The sequence below is a fragment of the Tachysurus fulvidraco genome, chromosome 10 (genome assembly GCF_022655615.1).
Source record: "Tachysurus fulvidraco isolate hzauxx_2018 chromosome 10, HZAU_PFXX_2.0, whole genome shotgun sequence".
In the NCBI taxonomy this organism is placed as follows: Eukaryota; Metazoa; Chordata; class Actinopteri; order Siluriformes; family Bagridae; genus Tachysurus; species Tachysurus fulvidraco.
The window spans coordinates 10,763,851-10,784,215 of record NC_062527.1 but is presented as its reverse complement, the minus strand read 5'-3'; the positions used below and the strand labels follow the sequence as shown (position 1 = coordinate 10,784,215).

Sequence of the window (20,365 nt, the reverse complement as noted above, 5' to 3'; positions counted from 1 at the left end):
ACTCTGTTACCATGAAAAGCCTTTTTTGTAGGAGAAAAACTTTGTGGTCTGCTCACTGAGACAAGTAAATGAATAAAATGTGTCATTTAACACCGTCTGTGTTACCCCATTGACCACTGCCACTTGACCCTCTCAGCACTTGGACAAACTCTGATACAGCACCTGCACTGGATCGGTTCGTCACTATAACCAGCTTTAAGTGAATCATATGTCACTTGAGAAAGAGCATAGCTTTGGTCAACCAAACCACCCAGTATGGAATCTTGCTGTGAAATTATTAAGACTGATGTCCCCAGCAAGGCCAATATTTTTTGTTCTACCACTGAACGTCGGCAATTTATCATTCAAACATCCCACTGGTTTGTGTTGTGTAGGTACTTTTGGACCTCAGTTCAGTGGGTTTGATTCTGTGCCAGAGACAACATGGCCACCTTGCCAATAGACCGTTTAGAGCCCAAGTTGTGAATGCTTGTCTGAGAGTTACAGTAAATCCTTCTGCTAGCAGCACTAAGAAGTTTGGAAACCTACAAGGCTGCTTTGCCCACCCTCCCCAAACCTCCCACCACCTTTTTGCTGCTTGAATCTCACATCTATGTTCTAACTGTTTTACTCCTTACAGAACACACACATTATCAATTACAGTAGCTTCATATGGGCATACTGTTGTTCTACATAAAACATGGTCAAGTGCATTTCCAAATGGGCAGTGGAATTCAAAACTTGTGGTACAATTTCCTAACAAGATCTCTGCAGCCATAGGAAATAAATTAGTCATCTGAATCTAGTAGCAAGTATTATGTCTGTTTCTTGCATGGGGAAAATTCTGTATTTTATCAAAGTTACCAGCAATGTTGCAAATTAAGTCTTTGCATCTCTTTCAAGGATAATAATTAATAATCTCCTATATTGAGTATTAGGTACTAAATATACCAAGTTAGAGAATTTTGAGTTGAATGCTGATTGTAGTACAATACTTCAAATGTCATTTCTGCAGTTATACTTTTAAGAAATTCTTGAAACCAAATTATTAACAGTATGCTACAACATGGTATTAAAAAAACAATTTCACTTGTTTCAGAAAATTAAAGCAGGTGGCATGCTACGTGGTCTGTCAAACATTCCATAGCAATTGAACTCCATGCACAAACATGTCTCGATTTTATCTAATAGTCTGGAGGGAAAACTCTTCCAGTAAACGGTTGGTTTGTTTAGCAGCCTGCCACCCAACCATACATAAACTAGACAAATATTTACTCCATAATGAAGTGCCCCATCTCTACTAATTAATTCATCGAAATTAACACAACACAACACAACACAATGAATGTGAAAGAAGAAGAGCTTTCTTCAAGCATGTACAATCATTTCCAAAGTTGAATGTTGATAGCTGAGGTAATTAAACAACTTTTGGGGGATCATACATCACAGTAGTTACAGGTTCTCAACCTCGTCCTCTGTTGTTGAGAGGGGGGCCTGAGGAGAAGTCTGGGACACGGCACACCAGAGCTGTGTGTGCTGTTGCACAGTAAGGCCTTTTGCTGGCTGCCATGGCGTTGGCAACCGCAGAATTGCAGTGTTTACTTTAAAGCTGGTGCATAAGAGAACAGCAGACCACCGGCACTCGCCACCCGCTGGGCCCCGGGCAAATCCTATGGCTCATCTTTGTTTAAAATGGCTCAGGAACCTGTCGACTGAACAGGGCCAAGCTAAATTTAGCAACAAACTGAAATACCTTACTCATTCTTAAAAAAAAAAGCGGCTTAACTTTCCATTGAGAGAAGGGTTCAGTAAAGTAACATACAAAAGGTTGAAAGAGTATTGTTCCCCATATTTCTAATCACTATGCTTTGTTACAAGTGATGAGATTTGTTTTTTATTAATCAGTCCTTACACACATTCTATATTTCCCAGATCAAAACAGATCCCAAGACAAAACAAGAGAGAGGTTAGTATTTAAATATTATGGTATAAATATTGAATTCTATTTTTTTGTATGGTCCATACCAACAACATTTAAATTAACCTGAATCTGGAGTTGCATGTGGTTATTTTTATGGAAGGGGTTTTAAGAATTGTCTAAGTCAGCAACACTTGAGAAATAATGTTGGCAATTGTATTCAAGCATAATGGTTCCTATAATCATGGCATGTTGAATCAATCAAAGCTAAGTTGACTGATTCTGTGTAGTCTTTATAAGCCAGATCCTGTTTCTCAGGAAAGTAGGACGGTTCTGCTGGTAAAGGTAATTGTGCTTGGCATCATGAATGAACACTTTGTGCCCAGATCTGTACACTGGATCTCCAATGTGGAATTCCAGCGATAACAAGCAATAGTTACAAAAATGGAACATGGCAAGGTAGCACAGTAGGTGGGAAAAGGCATGGGATTGTACCTATTCAAGGTCTGCTAAAGTGATCTGACAAATTTCACACTGCTTTTGAATGCAACCCTGTATTGATATGAGTCGACCTTTATCAATATCTGCCAAACAAAACAGCATGATGGCTCAAATAATAATTGGACAAATAAATGGAGAAGTTGCTTGGCACATGATTCATAAGGAGGTGGGCTGCCAGGGTTCGGGAATGGGCGTCTCACTTTCCTGCAGTGAGGGATGTTGACATCGAGGTGTGTGTCCTATAAGTACAGTTTGGACTGTCAACAGGGGAATATACTGTGCAAAGGCTGCAGGATAGATTTTTCCATGCCAGGACAAACCTATTCAAGTCATATGAAAAGCTACCATCTTAGTCTGGCCTGACACCAACAGCCTGATGGTAATTACTTATGAATAACATCCTTTGAGGAGCCTTTAGCTTTAGGGTTTGTCAAGAATAATGTCCTCACTTCTTGTTTTGCACCATAGAGCTATCCTTAAGAGAATATTGAGTATCACATCCAGCTGAGCTACCAGCCAACAACTTCTACAACCTCACATAGAGAAGTGAAATTGAGATGTATGTCATGTCACCACCATGGGATGATGGCTATTACATATTGTGAATAAGTTCTACAATAGAGTATTAATAAATAGTTTTAAGAAAAGAAAAAAAAAGTCTTCTTCTTATGATTATACTCTTATTTAAAAATGTATATGAAATACAAAGCCCAAAGTGTAGGATTGTCAAATTAATACAAAGATATAATTGTCGATTTCATTCATTTGATACTGATTTCATTGCTTGTAAAATTCTTATGATAGTCCATGATGACACACAGTACAAACATATAGTCGACTGATCAGTGTTTATGACCAACACTCTTCATCAGCCATCTGTGTGACAATAATGAACACTTATGGCTTATGATATTTTCCTCTTGTCATCTTAATCCAAAATCAAGGTTATTTTGAGCCTGCTTAGCATTTTTATATTCGTATTATACATGGAAGGATGTAGTCAGGTGATCAGGGTTTTCCTAGAAGTTGTTACTTATCTGTGTCTTATGACATAGTTCATCTGAATGAGTTAATTTTACTGTATTGCAGAATAACACCAGATGCACCATTTTTCTTTTCTGTGAGTAAAATCTATTCCACTTTTCTGATCATCCTGCATGAACTTACAAACCATGTTTTTTTTTAAATCCACAAACACAAAAATGTAAAACTGACATTTATAAATATGTTCAAATAAATAATATCAACTTTACAATATAAATATACTTGCTTTTATAGCTTATACTATGCTTTTCCTTAAACCACTTTTATACACACAATTGCTAATAATTGCTTTATGTCTCTTAGATCCATTTCCTGAGGGCCCCGATGTTATGCTTTAAAAGACACTTTTCTGTGACTTTTGGCTTATTTGGTGTTTTCTGTATAAATGAAATACAGTAAAAGCTGAAGAAGCGTTTCTTAGAAGTTTGACAGTACAGTAGTTAAGGAAGTACTGCCTCCAACTTGGCAACAGCATGTCATAGAAGCCAGTGAGGATTAATCATCTAATTTTATGTGGATTGAGGCAGAATATAGGAATTAGTTCTATGAGTTGTAGTGATACCGTGAATATATATGTGAGGTCAGAAAGGTGTGCCATCTCGAACCACTCTCATAACCACAGTGAACTGGAATGCAAAAACACCAGACAGTGGTCGAAATCAACACCCAAACTCACACGTATACCCTTTCGTTGGTTCATCGAGTATGTGCAGGCTGTAAAAGTGAACTGTGAGGAAGTGAGCCCAGCAAAGTGTAGTATTTGGCCAGTGAAATAAAAAAAATGCTTGCACAGAGTCCAGCGACAACTCTGCTCATACCCACATTAACCTTTCAGTGTTATGTTCAAACATTACAATATTTTTTAGTTCAGCTTTACATATGAATACATTTATGACTGTATCAATTGGCTCATTATTTACTCAAACCCCAATTTCTGAAATGTCAAAAAAAAAAAATCTTAATACTAATACTTGGTACTCTTAAGCGCTTCAGTAGGGAAGTCCTAGGAGGCCAAGCATTATTTTTTTCTTGTTTTGTCATAAAAAGTCTTAATTTTTCTTGTTATCTCAACATAAAAGTTGTTTAGTTATAAAAACGATCTCTTGATCTTTGCATTTAACCCAGTGTTAATATGTAATGTATTATTAAAATGTTTATTCTCTTAAATACTGTCAATTGCTTTGTATTCGCTTTGTCACATATTTATTTAAAAAAATATCATTTTGAATTAATTCATTGTTCTGTGAGGTAAGAGCTTGCGGACATTCGCTTTCCTCTTTCAGCGCTAAGTACTGTGGGGCAAATAAGTATTTGATACACTGACAATTTTTCTAAACTCACAAAGAGATCTGTAATTTTCATCGTAGGTACACCTCAACTGTGACAGACAGAATCTAAAAAAATCCAGAAGATCACATTGTATGATTTGTAAATAATTCATTTCCATTTTATTGCTTGAAATAAGTATTTGATCACCTACCAACCAGCAAGAATTCTGGCTCTCACAGACCTGTTAGAAGCCCCCCTATCCTCCACTCATTGCCTGTATTAATTGCACCTGTTTGAACTCATTAACTGTATAAAAGATATCTGTCCACACACAATCAATCAGACTCCAATGTCTCCACTACAGGACCTGGGATGGGCTACAGGACAATAGGCAAACAGCTTGGTGAGAGGGCAACAACCGTTAGTGCAATTATAAGAAAATGGAAGAAATTCAATGTCAATCTCCCTCAGACTGGGGCTCCATGCAAGATCTTGCCTCGTGGAGTATCAATGATCCACAGAAAGGTGAGGGATCAGCCTAGAACTACACGAGAGGACCTAGTCAATGACCTGAAGAGAGCTGGGACCACAGTCTCAACGGTTACAATTAGAAACCACACACTACACCGTCATGGATTAAAATCCTGCAGTGTGCGCAAGGTCCCCCTGCTCAAGCCATCACATATCCCTGCTGCAGTGTGTGCAAACCTGGTCAAGAACTACAGGAAATGTCTGTAATTGTTAACAAAGGTTTATGTTGCAAATATTAAGTTCTATTTTTCTATTGTATCAAATACTTATTTCATGCAATAAAATGGAAATTGATTATTTAAAAATCATACAATGTGATTTTCTGGATTTTTTTTTTAAGATTTTGTCTCTCACAGTTGAGTTATACCTACGATGAAAATTACAGATCTCCGGCAGTGTATCAAATACTTATTTGCCCCACTGTATTTAAAATCCACTCCTACAACATACGTGCAGCTAGTTTAACTGTGCTTTCAGAAACAGCGGCTAGATTAACCACAGTAGGGTCACTACAGTATATGGTCTTCGACATGTCAATCATATGAGTCCCTGATCAAAGTAAAAGCACAAGTGATCATCCATGATGCTGCGTACTTGCACTTTTGCTGCCTCTAGAACATGTTCTTAAGCAATCATGAGAACTTTTATGTCGAGATAATGAGAAAAATTTAGTCGCTATCACGACAAAACAACTTTTAGATAACAAGAAAATTAAGACGATCGCAACAAAACAAGAAAGATAAAAAATTTTAGTAATTCATGGCCTCTTATGACTTCCGTACTCCAGTCTTTGATTCAAAGACAAAAACGCTTTAAATTATAAAAAAATTAAAATTAAGATTTTTAAATTATGTTTTTCTCATTACCTTAAGCATACTCTACATAAACCACATGAAAGTATAGTTAGTACACCTGACATAAAACCAATTATACAAATTATAACTAGTATGATATTTGTATTAATTGCAGCTAATCAAGATTTTATTGCTTTCAAAATTTAAAGCAGATTCTTTATAATATAAATCAGAAATCAGAGAACCCAGTAGAACCCACACATCCAGAACATGCAAAACTCCACATTGGCAGTAGCCTGAGCTCAGAGTCAAACCAAGAACCTCAGAGCTGTGAGGTGGGAACACTACCTGCTGACCACACTGATCTAAAGCACATTTAATGTATTACTTTAACACAGACATTTTTTTTCTGAACAGAATGATTTCTTGTGCATCATAGCCATTTATGATATATGACATACTGTTTTGGGGGGCAGGGTGGCTTAGTGGTTAGCATGTTTGCCTCACACCTCCAGGGTTGGGGGTTCGATTCCCGCCTCCACCTTGTGTGTGTGGAGTTTGCATGTTCTCCACGTGCCTCGGGGGTTTCCTCCGGGTACTCCGGTTCCCCCCCCCGGTCCAAAGATAGTAGGTAGGTTGATTGGCATCTCTGGAAAAAATTGTCCGTAGTGTGTGATTGTGTGAGTAAATGAGAGTGTGTGTGCCCTGCAATGGGTTGGCACTCCGTCCAGGGTGTATCCTGACTTGATGCCCAATGACGCCTGAGATAGGCACAAGCTCCCCGTGACCCGAGTAGTTCGGATAAGCGGTAAAAGATGAATGAATGAATGAATGAATGAATGAATGAAAGACACACTGTTTCAGTGAAGTTCCCTTTCAAGAGCGTTATTGTATTACTGACTGAGCCTGAGCTTCATCAGTTGTCAATTGAATTTAGCAATCTCTTCATTCTTATTGAGACATGCTTTTGCCAGGATTGTGAGGCTGTAAATATAATCATTGACTCATATTATTTTAATAGCCACTCTTTACTTACTTTATACTTTATTGTCCCCAAAGGAGAAATTCTTTTCCACAACACTGCACTTGTTTGACACACAACATAAACATAAAGAGGCATAATAAACACTTGTCAAGAAACATTCAAAATAACACTCAGCGATGTCTGTTGTTAAGGTACTTAATGACTGAGGGAATCAGGCTTCTTCTAAAGGGGGCCCTCCTGCACCTCAGAGCCCTGTACCTGTGCCCTGAGGGCAGTGGGGCTAGATACTCATTTAGTGGATATGTGGAATCCCCTTCTATTGAAATGACAAAGTGTGCAATAGCTGTGTTATTGAGTTCTATAAGGTTAGGTGTTGGAAGACCTATAACTTTTGCAGCAATATTGGACACCTTTGTGAGTTTGACCTTGTTTTAACAGAAAGCATGCCGAAAGAACAAGTTGAACAATACAATAAAATTGACTGAATAATGCTTTGATAAAGTAGCAATAATAATCACAACATAAAACTTCAAACAAATAATCTTTACAACATAAAACATAACATTTATATTAAGAGTTACTGTTTCTATAGAAATATGCTTACTGTAACTAACATCAGTTCAGACTGAATGTCCAGAATCCATTTAAACCCTGCATTTTATTATTATACCTAATTTTGATTTGTCCTTAAATTTCTAACTGTCTGTTTCTGATCAAATTTCACTCATTCTGTATCAAAGGAGCATAAAGATAATATGTCTACAGTGGTGTACATGAGATATTGCCTAGGTTATAGCAGATAGACCACCATGATCAATTCTAGCCATAGCAACTTCTGATGAAGCCACAGCCCCTGTTTGCTTCAATGTGCCACTGACAGGGTTTAAATTAGCTCTAAAGGTAACAAAGGCTTAAGTAAGACTAGATAGTGCTATTCAAACCTAGCCCTGAATACACCACTCTTTTGCACAGCACAGGTCAAGAGAGAATTACCCAATCAGAATTACCTAGGTTTTAACATCTGGTTCAAGGTCTTGATGGCATCATCCAGACACAACTTAATTTGGGGCTTAAAGAAGAGTGGTACATACACACACACACCTGTTCATGTGAGAAATTGAACACGTTTCATTGGCTTCAAAAAGCAGACAAAACTAAGCAAAACTCAGGAGCCTGAAATCACCTCCTTAGGCTGGTAGTTATAAAACACTAGTAATGTTCAGAAGCTGCTGCTATTTGCCTAATATTAATAGTATAAGTAATAATAATCAAAATCATCTTATTTTATTTTTGACCTTCACCGTAATGCACCCTGCAGTCTGTACACTAAAACCCAAGCTTTATGGTAGGACACTTTCAGGCTTTGACTTGGCTCTACATCAGCTTTTATGTACACAAAATAATTTCCCACATCCTTAAAAAACATGACGGAATTGTTTACTGTAAAGGTACTTGTCAGCTTCTGAGTTTGTCAAATTGCGCATTGCCTTACTGTTTCAAGCAACTGAATGAACAAAATATCCACATTTGCTACTGTAAGTTAGTCAACGGAAGTTAAGAAGTAAAGAACAAGGTGGCATCATAAACTGTAATGTTAAACTTAAATGTTAAAGTCTGTAAACTGGAAGTGTGCACAGTAAAACAAATATCTATCTATCTATCTATCTATCTATCTATCTATCTATCTATCTATCTATCTATCTTTTTAGTAGACGTTCATTCAGACAGAGCTTGTAAAGGATATCTTCAGCATATCCGTCCCCTATTTACTAGAGGGATGGGAGCACAATAATAAAATCTATATATTTTATATACATATATATATTTCTAAACAAACTTTAAAAATTAGTGCAGTAAGAGTACATTTCATTATTTGACTTATACATTTTAATACATTTAAAAAAAATAGAAAAAATATTTTTGGTATCTGTCCTTAAATCTTAAGTATCTGAGCCTTGGGATAAATGCTTTATGTACACAGAGCTTTAACATGTTGAGCATGTGACAGAACAGACCGAACTGCATGATAAGACTCTACAATAGCAGCCGCTCGTCTCAGAGCGGTGAAGGCCGCCATCTTGAGGAACTTTTGTTTTGTTCCACACGGCAGTCACTGGGGAGTAAAAAAAAGCCCTAAGATACATAACCAGTTTTGTAAAGGCGGCTGCGGGTTACGTTTTTTTTTTTTTTACCCCTCATGCAACATCTTATCCTGCCTGGTTTGCGTCTCTTACAGACGTCTAGACGCTCAAAACCGAACCGGTTTGTTACGAAAGAAAACACACCGAATCCATTATCGCGCTCTTTTATGCGGCGGTTGGTCGTTTGCTCTGCACCAATCCTGGAACGCGATACTAAACCAAACTAGCCAACAGGGGCTTGTTTTATTCAATAGTGCTAAATTGAGGCGCGCACGGGCCATCGGGATATAGCAAGCTAAACAGAGGTAGTTATTTTGTTATTTCTTATGTGTAAACAAAACAAAGCCTTACAACACGACTACGTGTTAGTTATTATTATGATTACACGGGTGTTTGGTGGCGGTAACAAGCGCTCTTTGGGGGTAAAGAGTAACATTACGTGGTTTGCCGCGTAAATCTGAGCGGTTTGACGTTTTGTCAACAAAGGCGCAAGTTCATTAACTCCTCAACACGGGTTTGTGTGCGTCAGTATCGCGGTGTACTTACTCTAAACTTAACTGGCTTTTTTTTAATAGATAAGCTGTGTCTACTTTGGTCTGGAAACAAGCCGGTAAAACATGGCGGATTTCCTCGAAGACCCGTCCGTTCTCACAAAGGACAAACTAAAGAGCGAGCTGCTGGCGAACGACGTTCCTCTTCCCACCGGCGAGCATAGAAAGGACGTCTACGTCCAACTTTACCTCAAACACCTGACCGTGCTGAACAAGAAACACTCTCAGGCTGATACTTTCTCCAGTGACGACGAAATAACGCCGGTGATCTCGAACAGAAGTCGATCTGGGAAGGTAAGTTGTGTGTGTGTTTTTTTTTTAAGGAATCAAGAATGTTTTTAATTCAATCGTCGACTTAATCTATCGCTTTGTGGTTAATATGCAGAAAGCTACAAAAAAGACGGATAAGATTCGTAAAGAGGAGGAGGTGGAAGTCGCCAGTCTGACCGACAGAGACTTGACGGATCAGTTACTGAAGTATGGCATCAATCCTGGTCCTATAGTCGGTAGGTTTCTGTCCTACAGATACAAAAGTGAGCATGTTGTTAAGCCTAGTGGTTAAGGTGTTGAGCTACCAATCAGAAGGTCGTGAGTTCGAATCCCAGGTCCACCAAAGCTGCCACTGTTTGGGCCCCTGAGCAAGGCCCTTAACCCTCAATTGTTCAGCTGTATAAACATTAGATCATGCAAGTCGCTCTGGATATAAGGGAGTCTGACAAATGTAAAATCCTTTTTTAAGGCATGATTTCAAACTGACTAAAACCTTGAACAGTTTGCAGTTTAGGAAAAAAGGGGTTTTTAAAATGTCCAGTGTATTCGGACAAAGAGATAAGAAGTGTCAAATAATACTATATTACTAATACTATACTATAAAAAAGTATTTTCTATGCAATTTTTTTAAGGTATTAAGATATCGCAAACTATATGCAATAGCATGTTCTATTTGATTTTCTATTCGAATGAAAACTGCAAAACGTCAAAATACAAACATGAACATTGCCTGTAAATGCAATCTCAAAGTAGTAATTAAGGAACTCACAAATATTTTGTCTTTAAGTTTCATTAATTTGAAGTCAGTGTGTACAGAATTTCACACTTGTTTATTTTATTCTACTCCAGTAGATAATTTACTTAAGTGAAGTATTTGCTAAATGGCAAAGCACGTGTGGTTATCGTGTTTTTTCTCCCCTCCTTCTTCATGTGCAATAGCCTCAACTCGTAAACTTTATGAGAAGAGACTTCAAAAGCTGTTAGATCAACCTCCTTCAGAGACCACATCCCCTGAACCTGAGACTGCAGTTCCAGAGTCGGTACCTGTGAAGGCAGATGGAAGTCAGAATGGCAAAACACGCACGGTGGAGGATCAGTACAGTGACAAGGAAGAAGGTTGGAACATTTGCGGCTAATGTCTGTTGGGTTGATTTTTTTTTATTAGGCTTCTCCTGTAATAAAACAGGAAATGCAAGTTTTAAATGTTTATTTATGAATGGAAAATGATAAGACTAGTGTCTTCTAACACCATCATATATTATATTCTAAGCAAGCATGAAAAGAAGTTCAGTGAATTCAGTAATTCAAACAGTCAATAGCGTTGAAATGGATGGTAGTGATTGTGTGAGTGCTTTTCATACATTTTCACTTGAAGTTTTCTTGATTTCCATCCATTTATTTCTGATATCTTTGTTTGCAGATGTTGAACCAGAGCCTGTTCCTGTAGCACCAAAACCTGTTAGAAGCCGAGGAAAAACACCAGTGACCACAAGGACAAGCAGCCGGCTCAGCAATAAGGTAAAGTATTTGAATAATTAAGTGCTGTGGTGGTACAAAGCTGCTAGGAATTCATAATCCAGTAGAAAATTCACATAAAATGATATCCAATTTTTCTTTCTTTTTTTTTTTTGGAAACTGAGTGATCTTTGGAAAGCTGAGTAATGTGTGTGTACAGAACCTTAGTGGACTGTACTCTGGTATTTAGGCAATCCTCAGCTAGCTGGAAATTCACCAGTTTTTAGACAGGATTTCATCATTATAGAACACATTGCTCGCTATTAAAATACATTGATGCTCAAATCTGTACAAGCAATAAAGGAAATGAAGGGTGTTTGAGACCTCAACAAACCATGAAGGTGTTTTTTCTTATGGATAATTATACGTTGTACAAGCACCTGCTAACCAATGGATAATTATACGTTGTACAAGCACGTGCTAACCAATGGAAAATATACAAATTTTGGTTACAAATACGAGAGAAAAACATGTTGTGTTTTGCAAAATCTATCAACAACATTGCTAGAACGAACATATCTTTAGAACGTAATAATTTGTACATTTATTTGTCTGCAAATAATATTATAATGAATGATTTCGAGCATCCTTTAATAATCTCTATGATTATTCCTTGTCTCTTGGTACTGTTGGTAAATAAGGCCACTGTGCCAACAACTGACTTGACTATACAATTTGTGACGACTTTAGCAGGTAGAGGAGACGAAAACAGCTGATGAGCAGTCATTTACTGACAGAGGTGATATTTTAAAAGAAATCTTCCCAAATGAACCTGCTACACCCACAGGTATTAGGTGAGTGTAAATCTTTAAAATAATCTCAGATTGAGCGAATCTTTGTTTAAAAGTTTGGTTAAGATTAGTGTTTTTATATTATAACATTATCCTTACACTGTTGCTTATGTACAGTGCTACCTGTCGGCGACCTATTCATGGGGCAGCTGGGCGTTCGGCGTTGCCGCTTGACCTCTGGCCAGAGGAGTCTTTCTTACACCAGCATGTGTTCAAAACCACCAAGTCATCACTCACACACACTCACAGCACTCCATCTCATGCACCATCAATCTCATCTCCTCAATCTGAGCTGCGTCCACACCGTCACTCCTTCTCCATCTGGCTCAAACTGCTGGTGTTCCTTTTGCTGGCTGCCTCACTTTACTATGTCTTTCAGAATGTGAGCAGCGAGCAGATCGACTCCTGCATGCTCTTCTTACAGGACAGGGTGGTCACGCCCTTCCTTAGTGCAATTGGTGTTATCAGCCAGGAGGAGAATTCTGGGAGCAAGTGAACACATGTTCTCCCAGTGTTGCATGAGCTATCTCTATTCTCAGACTTGAGCCACATCCCCATCTGATAGATATGAGGATCAACATAATTGGCAGGGTTTGTGCTTATTATTTCTGTCCAACTTTTAAGTCATGTCCATTTGTGTGTTTTTATTAGTCTTTAAACTGTGTGAACTGTGTTTTCACCTTGCCTTTTTTACTGTTTTGTAGCAGGTTATAAGAACAGGAAGAAATAGTGATTTTTTGTAGCCTTGTATCATGAAACAATTGCCACTGTATTGTTCCTGTAGTCCATTTAGACAAACTACATGACAAAATTGTTTTAGATAACAACAAAATGCTTTTTATACAGGGCATTAGTATGTGTTAATTACAGGCATTGAAACTCATCACAATGTGAGTTTAAAATACTGGGGCATGCTAAAAAGTACTATTTTGTGTGCAGTGGAATTTTAGTAAAGATTATTGTTTGTAAATATTTTTTTGCTGTGCTGATTACTATTGTTATCAGGATAGCAAAGATATTTGTTGGTAATTGTATCTTTTGTTTCTGTTCGTTTGTATAGTAGCATGGAAATGTGCCCAAACTACTAGACTACCTGATCAGTTATGCAGTTTGCTTTTAGTGCCACTTGTGCTGATTCTACATCAGACCCTGTTTCACACTTCTACACTCTGCCATCGTTATTGTGACTTTTATTCACTGATGAATCACTGGTTTTGTGTTGGTTGATGACAAGTTTGTTATCTGTATGTTACATGAAAGTATACTTTCTAATATGTCGTCTTAACACAAACTTTATCCACCTTCAGAAAGTCACGTTTGGACAAACATGAAGTAGTGTAGAACATTTTTAGTTGAAATAAATACATTCAGCATAAACTTTTTTTTTTTTTTTTTTTGTATTTTACTATATGGATTCAAAAATGTCTGAGTTTTTAACTGCAATATTTTTCTAATGTTTTTTTCTTCTTCTAAAAATACCTTTTTAAAGACAAGTAACCATAGCTCTTTGGAATGGTATGTGCCAGTGAGTTACAGGAAACATGTAAGTTTAAACCTGCTGTCTGAAAGGCAGAAAGTGTTTTTAAAAATGGAAATAAATTTTGCACTTTGTCACAGGGCAGCTAATAGGATCTTAACGGTTAACTGTAACTTTCATTCTGGAGTGTCTATCTTTTGGTTAAATACACAATTGTGCAAAATAAAAAAAATATATAAAAGACAACCCAACTCATTTTACGTCATTTGTTTGTTACATAGTTTAGTTTGTATTAACCGATTCCCTGTTTGTGATAACAAAGTCCTTTTTTTTAAAGCATAAGATTGTAAACCTATGCATGGTCCTTTCCCATATCAGAAAGTATATAATTTACATTGCCATTCACTTTAGTTTGACCTTCATCAGCAGTAAAGTGCACTGCAGCAGGCTGTCAGATCGTATAAATGTGTAAGATCTGTTTCATGACCTGTAATAGTTTGGACCACTCTTTGAGTAATCATTTTGCAATGAAGAAAAAAAAACATTTTATTACATTGTGTTTTATATATATATGTATTCTTTTAATATATATAAAATATTCTAATGAGGCTCTGACATTCGTCGAATCAGATTGGTCAGTAGGGCAAGTGACGTAAGCGCTTCCGCTGCTCTGAGGCCGGTTAGAAGGCGCCGGTGCGGTGCTCGAGTTCTCTACGAGCGGCCGGTAGAGGAAGACGGAGGCGCCATTTTGCGACGTGTTTAATTGTAAGGACTTTTTTTTTAACACAATGCTATCTTTCTGTTGTTGTTTGTGACCGTTTACTTTTTCATAGGTTAACCGTACTCTAATATTATTACGACTGTTAAGTTTGTTCATTAGATTCTTTTTATTTACTGCTCTGTTCCTGACTAGCAGGCTAACGCCGAAAGCTAACGCCGCTGTTTGTCATTGAAAAGTGTAACGTAGCAAATAAGCCACACAGTTCTGACGCCCTCTATTTATTTAGTTGTCACTGAATATTTAGTCGCTTATTGTTTCTTTTTTTATATCAGCTGTGTCAGTTATTTGGTTTTTACGTTGGTTGTTAGCTACAGACACGATGTTTCCCAGCACGCTGCTACACCTGGCGCGGGCGAATCCGTTCAGCGCCCCGCTGTTCACGCTGCACAAGACTGAGGAACCTTCACGACCTGCCGCTAACGGACAGACCCGCAGACTGGCAGCAGCTTCCGTGGCTGGTGGGTTGCCAGAAATCACTAGGTTCCAATTTCTACGATGAAAACACTTTTTCTTCTTCTTTTTTTCACAAGCTAATGTAGCTAAATGTAAAGCTTGTAGCATAGCCGCTGTGGGTCAATTCATTCTAAGCTCTTTCTCTAGTTGTTGTAACTAATGAAGTTAAGCGACTTAATACATCATCGTTGCTGTTTTATTTTTATATTATTTCTGTTTTTAATTGTTAACTTGATGCTTCAGTGGACGTCCATTGCACTGCAGGTCGCAATTTAAAGGTCAGATTGTTAACATTAGCAAGCTAACATTAGCAAATGGTCATATAGTAGCTTAGCATTAGCATGCTAGTTAGCCGGTGTAGATAGGTTGAGCAAAACCGTATTTTCCCCATTTTCTTCCCTTTACTAGTTATTTATGGTGCGTTTATAGTTACGTGTGACTTTTTTTTTTTTTTTTTTAAATAATTTATTTGACTGCCTGTTTTTTGCCAGTACGATTCCAAGCCTGGTTCGAGTTTCCACGGAGGGCAACGAAGGACAAAGTTGGGTCAACCGATCATAGTATAAATCTGGGGCAAATTATATGATTTACATCATATGATTTATGATGTCGCTTGGTTTAACAGTAATATTTGATGCTACACAGTCAGTGAATATGAAATATCGAAGTGTCGTAGACTACAGCGCGTTCCCATTAACGCGTCTTACGCACATGACCGTCTGAGATATTGCACATGTTAACAACGCGCAACGCCATTGGCTCGTTTCGAAACTGGGGGATCCTATTTAATATGAACTACACCGTAGTTACGGGATCTTTTCCCAGCGTATTAAAATGCACGTTGTAGTATTTTTGGTCTGGGTTGTAAAAGTACTTTCAGGTCCTCTTTTGGATATTCACTTTTCTAATATGACACAGTCTAAAATCATTAAAGTGGATTTACGATGATCGAAGGGGTGAGGATAGGATTTAAAGGTCAGTGAGTTTGTTTATCTGTTCTATAATGACCTCTCCATGACCTGTCCTTCTGTTGGGTCACCAGAAGCATTCAGTCAAGTTTAGTTTTGCTAAAATCATATGGATGAAAATGTTATTTTCTCAGAGGTGCTCCAGTAATGTTTTACCAAGAGGTTCTGTGAGTGTCTGATTGTAATGCCATGTTTCACTTCAGAGGGAGACAGCTGTGAATTTGGCTCACAGAAGTATTTAATCCTGTGTGGCTTCGGTGGGATTCTGAGTTGTGGCACCACACACACAGCGGTGGTGCCGCTTGACCTGGTTAAATGCAGGATGCAGGTCTGTTTCGGCATGAATACTGGTCATGTGGAGTGTGTGGCCCTGGCACTTACCCAGCATGTTACATATTGTGTTGTGATGCATGAGCATGTGTGTGTTGTGTTCCTCAAATAACAGACTCTGGTGATAGCTGTGAGTTTGGTTCATCAAAATACTACGCACTCTGCGGCTTTGGGGGCATCTTGAGCTGCGGTATCACACACACCGCTGTAGTGCCCCTAGACTTGGTCAAATGTCGGCTTCAGGTCTGTATCACTTTGTGGGGGGAGTTTAACTAGATGTCTATTATTTATTTTAAGCAGGCATGAATAAAAGATCTATATTTGTATAACCATATTGTTATTTACAAACAAATAACTTGATCAGAACAGTTCAATCTGAACTTTTTAGGATGTTTTGTGCATTTGCATTAAAGGTTGCATTTGGCTCACCAGGTTCATGCCTTCTTATGTAATTGTTCTATCGATCATCAACGAAATTATCATTTAAAAACCGTTTCTGTTGGCATTTTAAAATGCATGTGTATTCCATTATCAACCTTGTAACATGGTGTGCGCTTGTCATAACCAACCAGTTCACAGAATGAAAGTGACTATTCATGTTTCTATATGTACTCAAGGAACAGCTAAACTAATTGAATGTCTCATTTAGGTGGACCCTGCAAAGTACAAGAGCATCTTTAATGGATTCTCAGTCACAATCAGGGAAGATGGTATGCGGGGGCTTGCTAAGGGTTGGGCACCAACATTCATTGGATACTCCATGCAGGGTCTCTGCAAGTTTGGCTTCTATGAGGTGTTCAAGATTGTGTATGGTGACCTGATAGGAGAGGTGGGTTCCTATGATGGGACAGACTAGTCTCAATACAAAACTAGTGGTCCCTTTTCACGATTGTCTGTACGTGTCTTTTTAAATTGTTGTTCGATTGTTCACTTATTAATTTAAATAAAAATGATTAAAAACAAATACAATTACCAACAAAGATCTTTGCTATCCTGATAACAATAGTAACTAGCACAGCAAAAATGTGCATACAGTAATCTTTACTAAAATTCCACTGCACACAAAGTAGTACTTTTTACCATTAAAAGGTAACCAGTGGCAATTTGGTGTGCTCACAGTATAACCTGGTTTATGTATAAACCTTATTTTTTTTTAGCAAATACCAAGTTGACTGTTAATTTTGGGTGGTTCTCGAAGTTACCCAATGCTCAATGCTGCTGACTGCTTGTGTTAGTCTGTTTGCCTCAAAGTAGAAATTTGTCACCAATGAGTTTGTGGCCAAATTGTGTGTCTGAATCAGGTCACAATTTAATGTTCCTTGTTCTGCTTAAACAGGAAAATGCCTACATGTGGAGAACCTCTCTGTACCTCGCAGCCTCCGCAAGTGCTGAGTTCTTTGCTGATATAGCTCTGGCTCCAATGGAAGCATGTAAAGTGCGCATCCAGACCCAGCCTGGCTATGCTAACACCCTGAGGGAATGTGCCCCCAAGATGTATGCTGAGGAAGGTCTCTGGGCGTAAGTATACTTTATTTATTTCCAAAAGACTTTTGAGAACTAAAACATGGTCTTGAGCAAAATTGCTGTACACGTTCCTTAGATCCACCTCTGGGGAATCCTTCAGCTCTGGTGTTGCTGCTCATTTGAGAGCACAGCTCCAGGGTGGAGGTTCCCAGCAGCTTTTCTGGCTGTACAGTTGGAGGTGCTTGAGTCATTGGCGTGTGAGAGCAGTCTACCTGCTCCTTCAGCCAAGCTGCTGCCCTGGCTCCCACAGTGGACTTCACCAGGGTAGACAAGCTGGAGGGCGGACACAATAAACCAAGCTGTTTCTATCATTTTGTAGTTAAAGATTCGAACTATCTTGATTCTTTTGTTTTTTTGTGTGTTTTGAATTAAACTTGTAGCTGACAGGTCCTGAGTATTTGGTTCCAGATTTTGTGCTAATACTATAAGCAGGTTGTTTCTTGCGGCTGCAATTTTTTAAAATAAAAAATTAGCATTTTTATATCTGGCAGCTGAGAAATTTGTTTTCCATGTTCCGTTGACAGTTTCTACAAGGGGGTGGTTCCTCTGTGGATGAGGCAGATCCCCTACACCATGATGAAATTTGCCTGCTTTGAGCGCACAGTTGAGCTGCTCTACAAGCATGTGGTACCCAAACCCCGCAGCGAGTGCAGCAAGCCAGAGCAGCTGGTCGTCACCTTTGTGGCTGGTTACATTGGTAAGCTTGGCTAATTATAGCCATGTTACACTGCTATAAGTAGTAGGTTCACTTTATTGCTTTGTCTGTCTGTTTCCAATGTTTTTTTTTTTTGTTTGTTTTTTTAATTAACATGAGCTTAAATCACGTGTGTCTCAACTGATGTTTTGTATTATAGGTAGGTGTAAAGATGTATTAGAATATTGACTGCTGTGGTTATCTTCCTGTGTAGCCGGTGTTTTCTGTGCCATTGTGTCACACCCTGCCGACTCTGTGGTGTCTGTGCTGAACAAGGAGAAGGGAAGCACAGCAGTTCAAGTGCTGAAAAAGCTTGGGCCCAAGGGTGAGTACATTTTACATTTACACTTAAAAAATTTGACATTAAGCAATTGTATACCACAAGGATGTCTGCCTGGTATAAGATTGCCTACTGTAGCTTGACTTGGCTATGTAATTTGGAAAGATCAAAATGAAGTTTCTGACTTAAATGCCCTGCTTTTCATACTATGTAATGTGTTTGGGTTACATGGACCACACACTCCTTAGATCCACCTCTGGGGAGTCTTCCATCTCTGAGTGTCACAGCTCCCAGATAGAAGACTCTCAACAGCTTTTCTGGCTGTACAGTTGGAGGTGCTTGAGTCATTGGTGTGTGAGAGCAGTCTACCTGCTTCTTCAGCCCAGTATTTACCCTGGCTCCCATAGTGGATTTCACCAGGGTAGACAAGCTGGAGGGCGGACAAGAACTTTGAGATGGAATTAATAGACTTTAGTGCTGGTTTCTCTGACTGTGCTGTTTCTTTTCAGGAGTGTGGAAGGGTCTAGTGGCCCGTATCATTATGATCGGTACCCTGACCGCCCTGCAGTGGTTCATCTATGACTCTGTGAAGGTGTACTTCCGTCTGCCCCGTCCTCCTCCCCCCGAGATGCCAGAGTCTCTGAAGAAGAAGCTGGGTCTTACAGAGTAGAGAACTGCTCATTCCTCTGTCCATCACGCTCCCACCTGTTTTCTGTATTTAAGCTCCCACTGCTACACTATTCCTCCCAGACTGCTGCTCTGGTCATCTGGACACTGAGAGGGATTTCCTCTATGTATAGAGGTTTAATTTCAATTATGACATGAGTGAATTCCATCTGGTTTTAAACTGTTTGTCAGTAGTATGATTAAAAAGACGACCTGAAATGTGCGAGGCTGTCTTTCTCTGTTTTAATGTCATTTTGCACATACTGTCCTCAACTACAGTAACTGATATCCAGTCTTTGTTCCAAAAGTATTCCAAGTTCACACTCTTTGGAGTACAGTGCATTATTTGAATATTTATCAAGTAGAAGGGATGAAATAAAAAATGTCCACTATTGATATTACATTGTCTTGAACTCCTTGATATGTTTTTATGCTTCAGCTCTATAGGTATTTAAGTGACTAGTTCATAAAACATTAAAAGTGTCTTAAATATTTTTGACAGGAAATTGGGGAAGATCATATTTTGCACTTTGCTTGTTTAATAGGTACTTAGTAACAATTTTGATTCAGAAATTTCCTTTTAGTCAAAAAAAAAAATGGTCCTTGCAGCTACAATTGCATGCAGCTCAGATTCGAGGTGTGGTGTACAGGCATGCCATGCAAATTGTATTCAAAAACTGACCTGGTTGGCTTTAGCCCACTAAATCTGTGTCCTCTATAAAGCAAGATATCCTCATTTGAAATAAAACTGATTTACATAAGCAACACAAATAACCAACAGCACAAAATACAGGCTATTATTTTTATCAGTGGGTTTGAAGTCTTGATTTATGTGCTATTCAAATGTGCTTCTCAATCTGACAATTCTTCTAAATAAGATATAAAAAAATATTTATACTAGGG

The 20,365-nt window shown here is 38.4% G+C and overlaps 2 protein-coding genes, 1 long non-coding RNA gene and 2 other non-coding genes across 7 annotated transcripts; all 5 read left to right on the top strand.

Moving 5' to 3' along the window:
* Positions 1 to 1,787: 1,787 nt before the first annotated feature.
* Positions 1,788 to 3,960, top strand: LOC125145790. Its single transcript, XR_007144247.1, has 3 exons — positions 1,788 to 1,945; positions 3,488 to 3,518; positions 3,746 to 3,960. It is a non-coding gene; the product is annotated as an uncharacterized LOC125145790 (long non-coding RNA).
* Positions 3,961 to 9,157: 5,197 nt separating this feature from the next.
* Positions 9,158 to 14,012, top strand: tmpob (thymopoietin b). Of its 2 annotated transcripts, none has more exons than XM_027172999.2 (7): positions 9,158 to 9,467; positions 9,738 to 10,007; positions 10,099 to 10,219; positions 10,923 to 11,099; positions 11,404 to 11,501; positions 12,192 to 12,292; positions 12,407 to 14,012. In XM_027172999.2, the coding sequence occupies exons 2-7, from the start codon at positions 9,780 to 9,782 to the stop codon at positions 12,783 to 12,785; spliced, it is 1,104 nt and encodes a 367-aa protein (XP_027028800.2). In that variant the 5' UTR covers positions 9,158 to 9,467; positions 9,738 to 9,779; the 3' UTR covers positions 12,786 to 14,012. The 2 variants fall into 2 exon arrangements, with proteins under 2 accessions (XP_027028800.2, XP_027028799.2); XM_027172998.2 differs by having other exon boundaries at positions 9,163 to 9,467; positions 12,189 to 12,292.
* A 384-nt stretch (positions 14,013 to 14,396) lies between these two features.
* Positions 14,397 to 19,863, top strand: slc25a3b (solute carrier family 25 member 3b). 2 transcript variants are annotated; one of them, XM_027173000.2, is made up of 8 exons: positions 14,397 to 14,531; positions 14,856 to 15,005; positions 16,414 to 16,541; positions 16,948 to 17,127; positions 17,635 to 17,816; positions 18,347 to 18,519; positions 18,731 to 18,841; positions 19,306 to 19,863. In XM_027173000.2, the coding sequence occupies exons 2-8, from the start codon at positions 14,867 to 14,869 to the stop codon at positions 19,464 to 19,466; spliced, it is 1,074 nt and encodes a 357-aa protein (XP_027028801.1). In that variant the 5' UTR covers positions 14,397 to 14,531; positions 14,856 to 14,866; the 3' UTR covers positions 19,467 to 19,863. The 2 variants fall into 2 exon arrangements, with proteins under 2 accessions (XP_027028801.1, XP_027028803.1); XM_027173002.2 differs by lacking the exon at positions 16,414 to 16,541 and adding an exon at positions 16,172 to 16,296.
* LOC113660255 lies at positions 17,885 to 18,111 on the top strand. The gene has a single exon (XR_003444774.1). It is a non-coding gene; the product is annotated as a small nucleolar RNA SNORA53 (small nucleolar RNA).
* On the top strand, positions 19,031 to 19,242 carry LOC113660256. The gene has a single exon (XR_003444775.1). It is a non-coding gene; the product is annotated as a small nucleolar RNA SNORA53 (small nucleolar RNA).
* Positions 19,864 to 20,365: the final 502 nt, after the last annotated feature.